Source organism: Pleurodeles waltl, chromosome 9 (assembly GCF_031143425.1).
Source record: "Pleurodeles waltl isolate 20211129_DDA chromosome 9, aPleWal1.hap1.20221129, whole genome shotgun sequence".
NCBI lineage: Eukaryota > Metazoa > Chordata > Amphibia > Caudata > Salamandridae > Pleurodeles > Pleurodeles waltl.
This window is the reverse complement of record NC_090448.1, coordinates 670935796-670941795: the sequence shown is the minus strand read 5'-3', so window position 1 is coordinate 670941795 and position 6000 is coordinate 670935796. Positions and strand designations below refer to the sequence as shown.

General features: G+C 45.7%; 1 protein-coding gene across 1 annotated transcript in view; it reads left to right on the top strand.

Annotated features, from left to right (window-relative positions):
* The first annotated feature begins 2993 nt into the window (after nucleotides 1-2993).
* Nucleotides 2994-6000, top strand: part of MYPOP (Myb related transcription factor, partner of profilin) — a 92245-nt gene continuing 89238 nt past the window's right edge. The window contains exons 1-2 of the mRNA XM_069207749.1: nucleotides 2994-3268; nucleotides 4104-4651. Of these exons, the coding sequence (XP_069063850.1) occupies nucleotides 4189-4651 (463 nt within the window). The 5' untranslated portion in view covers nucleotides 2994-3268; nucleotides 4104-4188. The remainder of the gene's footprint in view (nucleotides 3269-4103; nucleotides 4652-6000) is intronic.

Here is a 6000-nt window from a genome sequence, read left to right as displayed (position 1 = left end):
ATTTTTCTCCACGTTTTACTCTGTAACGTTTTCCTGCAATGTCAGATTTTTGAAAGTAATATGCTGTTACGTCTGCTGGACTCTTTTGGTTGCGGGGATATATAGGGCTTGTAGATTCATCAAGAACCCTAGGTACCCAGAGCCAATAAATGAGCTGCACCTTGTAATGGGTTTTCATTTTATACCGGGTATACAGCAATTCATTTGCTGAAATATAAAGAGTGAAAAATAGTTATCAAGAAAACCTTTGCATTTCCAAAATGGGCACAAGATAAGGTGTTGAGAAGCAGTGGTTATTTGCACATCTCTGAATTCTGGGGTCCCATACTAGCATGTGAATTACAGGGCATTTCTCAAATAGATGCCTTTTTTACACACTGTCTTACATTTGGAAGGAAAAACTGTAGAGAAACACAAGGGGCAATAACACTTATTCTGCTATTCTGTATTCCCCCAAGTCTCCCGATACAAATGGTACCTCACTTGCGTGGGTAGGCCTAATGCCCACGACAGGAAACGCAAAATGGACACATCACATTTTCCCAAAGAAAACTGATGTGTTTTTTTGGAAAGTGCCTAGCTGTGGATTTTGGCCTCTAGATCAGCCGGCATCTATGTAAACCTACCAAACCTGTGCCTTTTTGACAACTAGACACCTAGGGGAATCCAGGATGGTGTGACTTGTGGGGCTCTCACCAGGTTCTGTTACCCAGAATCTTTTTCAAACCTCAAAATCTGGCAAAAAAATACTTTTTCCTCACATTACGGTGACAGAAAGTTCTGGGATCTGAGAGGAGCCACAAATTTCCTTCCACCCAGCGTTCCCCCAAGTCTCCCGATAAAAATGGTACCTCACTTGTGTGGGCAGATCTAGTGCTCGCGACAGGAAAAGCCCCAAAACACAATGAGGACACATCAAAATTATCAAATCCTAAACTACCTGTTTTTGCAAGGGTGGGGCCTGCATTTATGGTCCTGGATTCAGCAGCGATATAGGTAAACCTACCACACCCAAACATTTTTGAAAACTAGACACCTGATGGAATCCAGGGAGGTGTGACTTGCGTGGATCACCCAATGTTTTCTTACCCAGAATCCTCAGCAAACCTCAAATTTAGCTAAAACAAAATCACATTTTTTCCCACATTTCAGAGTGGGATCACTGCACAAGGACAAATTTCCTACCACCCAAAGTTCCCCTCCCGGTAAAAATGATACCTCACTTGTGTAGGTGGGCCAAGTGCCTGTGACAGGGAAGAGCCAAAAACATGTCAAAATTGAGGGGGAACCAAAGCGGGTCCAAAAGGGCAGTTTGCAAAGAAAAATGTTTAGGCTGATAAGTGCAGTAAAAATGGCCTAAAGACAATTTGCCGCACAGGGGAGCAACCCCTTTCTTAGGGGTCGCTCCCCACATATAAAAAAATAATATAAACAAAAAAAATCCCTGGTGTCTAGGGTTTTCTGCCCCCCCCCTGCGGGCAGATCGGCCTAATTACAATAGGCCGATTTACCCCCAAGGGGGGGCAGAAATGGCCTACAACAAATTTGCCCCGCCAGGGGAGCGACCCTTGCCTCAGGGGTCGCTCCACTCACATGAAACTGGCAACAACAAAAAATACCTGGTGTCTAGTGGTTTCTGCCCCCAAGAGGGGCAGACTGGCCTAATTCAAGTAGGCCGGTCTTCCCCAAGGGGAGACAGAAATGACCTAAATACAATTTGCTCCCCAGGGGAGCGTCCTTTGCCTAAGGGGTCACTCCCCATTTATAAAAAAAACAAAGTAAACAAAAACAAATATATTCCTGATGTCTAGGGGTTTCTGCCCCTCCCCCCACCGTCCGGGGGCAGATCAGCCTAATTATAATAGGCCGATCTGCCCCCCGGGGGACAGAAAAGGCCTAAAAATATGTTGCCCTGCTAGGGAGTGGCCCTTGCCCAAGGGGCCGCTCCCCTTATGTATAAATATAAATTTAGAAAAATATTCCCTGGTGTTTAGTGCTTACTGCCTAACTTGGGAGCAGAATGACCTAATAAAAATATGCTGATCAACCCCAAGGGGGCAGAAAAGGCCTAAAAGTAATTTTGCCCCCAGTAGAGCGACTCTTGCCTAAGGGCTCACTCCCCACATATAAAAAAAAAAGAAAAATTATCCCTGGAGTCTAGCGGTTTCTGCCCCCCCCCCACCCCCCCCCCATTCCCGGGGCAGATCGGCCTAATTATGATAGGCCAATCTGCCCTAGGGGGTGGGGAGCAGAAATGGCCAAAAAATAAATTTCCCCTCTGGGGAGCGGCCCTTGCCCAAGGGGCCACTCCCCTTATTCAATAACAGCAACAAAAAACTTCCTGGTGTCTAGTGGGCATTTCTGCTGCAATGGGGCAGCAGAAATGCAGAGAGAGACATCAAAGGAAAGGAAAGACCCTTCCTTTCCTTTTATCCTTTTGATGCCTCTCTCGGACCTCCAGTAGCTGCCCTGATACAAAGTTGTCACTCCCTGATTTGTTCTGGGCTCGCCGTAAATCGTTTGTATCACAGAGGACATTCCACCATAAATGAAATGAAGCTGCAGCACTGTGATGGTGGAAAGTCTTGTGATACAAACGATTTACGGCGAACCCAGAACAAACCCGGGAGTGACAACTTCATATCAGGGCAGCTACTCACACATGACTTCTAATTAACGGGAAAGAAAACGGACACAACTGACCTCCAGATAAAAATACGCCTCTTCGGAAAGGAACGATCCTTCGAACAAGCCCCTAACGGCAATTCTGGTATAGAGTTGCTATCAAAAATATACATCTATATCTATTGCCTTTCGCATTCCAATACAAAGAAAGACGTTTCGGTGATAACGATGTAAAAATAAGACACATTAAGGACTTTGGTATTACTATGCTAAACGTTCTATGTATGCACTTGGGTCCCAGGATTCTTTGCAGAGCGCCCCTCCTCTCCAAACTATGGGATCTGAGGCACATGCCTTTTCAGCACGGTTGCCGAGGTAACAGGGCCCAGCACGCTTGTCTGTTGGGATTTCGGCTCAGTGAAGCTTGCTTAGCTGAGCCTGCGCACAACTGAAGAGCCTCCGGGTCAGGGAGAGGAACAATCGGAGAAAGGTGGAGGTGTTAGAAGGATAGGTAGAGGCTAAAGTGGGAGAAGCATTAAGGGTGAAGAACGTCTCTTGGCTCACAGCAGGTCGCCCTCGGGTGGGCATGAAAGGAAGGGAGAAAGAGAGTGGCTGGGCGCTGGGCCATTCCCGCCACAAGCATGTGAGTACCGCGCTGAGGGTCGTCAAAGGGAAGGGGAAAGTTTTATGTGCAGCAGCGGCGGGGAACGTCTAGGGTAAGCCCGGGTGGGCTAGCAGTCAACCGGCACTTCCCATTGGCTGTCAAAGGTAAGAAGTGGTCAGGCACCGTCCTTAAAAAGGTCGTTAGTGTTTTCTCAGTAGTGCCAGGCTATGTAAATTAATAGTTCTTTAAGAGTATAACCCCGAAAACTAATTCTCACTTAGAACTCATAGAACTCATCGGAGTAGTTCCGGACGCAAATGTAGAAAATGTCTCGTTCTACCACTCAACCCCAAGGCTCTGCTCGCGATACCAAGCACTGCCATCTTTCTGCACCCACTTCACACCCTCCTATAGCTTGGCCTTCCCAATTGCAGGTCAGTGTGCTTTGCTGTAGCCGTAGAGGCCCTAAAAATAAAGGGGACACTGGCAGAGACAGTCGCCACGGGGCTGGAAGAATGTCAGAGTACGGGCCACACCCACAGATGGGTACCAGGGCACTGTGCCTACTTCCTAAAGTAACTTGCAAATCACTATCCGCAGTGACACCTCGTTCCTGCGCGTCGACTGGAAATGAAAATAAATAATAATGTAATAATAAGGCACTATGGCCGTGGTGCCGTCTATTCCCACTACTCAGAGGATGAGTGTGACGGGTATTATTATGTATTAGTTCTGTTTTTCGAACCAAGAGTGTTCCGGCTTCTGGGCGCTAGAAACAGCCGCTGCTTTGCATTACTACATAATTAAATAATAAGCATAGACATTCGTAGTGGCAGAAGGTTGTTTTAATCGCCTTTTGTCTCTTTTATTGCAGCACTAGGGGTAATACGCGCCTTTTGACAGCAAACTTCAGCAAAGCTGGCACTGACGGGGCATCAGTGCGTCTGGGACTCGGCGGGATGTCTGTAGACGCCGAGGAGGTGACACGTCTCCGCAAACCACGCTTCTCCTATGAGGAGAACCAGATCTTGATCCGGGAGGTGCGTGCCAATTACAGCCGCCTGTACGGCACGCAGAGCCGGCGGGTGACTGTGGGCGAGCGCCGACGCGTCTGGGAAAACATCGCCGCCAAGATCAACGGCATCACCAGTTGGAGGCGCACCGGGCAGGAGGTACAGAAGCGCTGGAACGACTTCAAGAGGCGCACCAAAGAGAAGCTGTCGAGGGTGCCACATTCCACTCAGGGCACTGGTGCTAACAGTGACGAGGCCTACTCTGCTGAAGAGGAGACTATTTTCGCCATTCTGGGGCCAGGCGTGGCGGCAGGCTTCAGTGGCATGGACCTGGAGAGCCCGAGAGGCACGTTGCAAAACTCAACGAGCTTTCCACAAAGGTTTCACCTCCCAGCAGATCATCATTCAGGTGAGCCTCCACCGCCCTTATATGATCCACGCTTCCAACTGAACCTACCGATTCGTTGGTCATTATTATTTAATAACAAACTACCTCGGCAGTGGCCAGTGTATTGTATGACAATCACCTGTTCTCTGAACATTGAGCAACGTATTTTATTCACAGTCATTATTAATATACAGCCCATGACAGTTAATTGGTTAATGACGTCATAATGTGGGCATTAAATGATAATATCTCTCTAGTACTGGTCTCTGCTTATCTATTTTCACACACTGTGAAAACATCATTGTCCAATGAGGTCAGAGGTGGCTATCCCTCTTTGTCCAATATCGCCAACAGTGCACGGTACTAATGGCTAAAAATACTATCGAGAATTCAAATTCGTCCGCTGGAAATGTAGTAATAATAATAAAATAAAAATGTAATAATAATAATAAGACTGCATTACAGCTGTGGTACTATTCTTTACCAGTGGTGTTATTAATCTATTTAACGACATTCCAATTAGACTGGGTTAGATGGGAGGCTGAGCATGAACCTTCTTTGTTTAAACTGGTGGCTGCCATCCCTCCAGTTAAAATCCTCCAGAACGTCTAAGCTAATTATCATTTTCAAATTTAACTGGGCCCATGTTTCTCTTCTGTGATGGTATTTTGTTAATATCGTCTTGTATTCAGATTGATTTCTATTTGTGATTTTACTCGTTTTAATGTTTGTCTCCTGTTACATGGCATACACCTATAGATATGCACACAATGAATTTTTCAGTTCTGCTGTTTTACAGTAGTAAGTATAGTTATCCAGAATTTCTGTACTCTTACTTCCCAAACGTTTTTTTCCTTCCAACGTGTTTGGGTTCTCACAAGGCGCTGAGGCATCATGGCAGGATGTAGTAGTACTTGAATTGTTATTTTCCACTCCAACATGGCTGCTGCTTATGCTTTACTCAAAAAATGGTATGTTGTAGTTTCATGTTTATTCAAGTGCAAACAAGATCATCGCCCAGACTCATCCTCTGTAGACGAATGAGCTCCACTAAATGAAGGTAAGATGCAAGTGGATTTATTGTATACAATTATGCCCACGACACGAACACATCCTTCTCAGTCTGAATCCTGGATGCAACTGACCTACTGGTCAGACCCCTCAGACCCACACATTTCAACATGCATCATAATACCACAACACCATCCCCTCTACACAAAACAAAAATTAATGAAAGAAAGCACAGTTGAAATAACAACTACCTAATCAAAATACAATCATAAGTACAATTCACTACATTAAATGCAGAATATCACCCATAACAAGTAAAATGCGTACTAAAATAAAAACATCAGCCGATACATTAAATA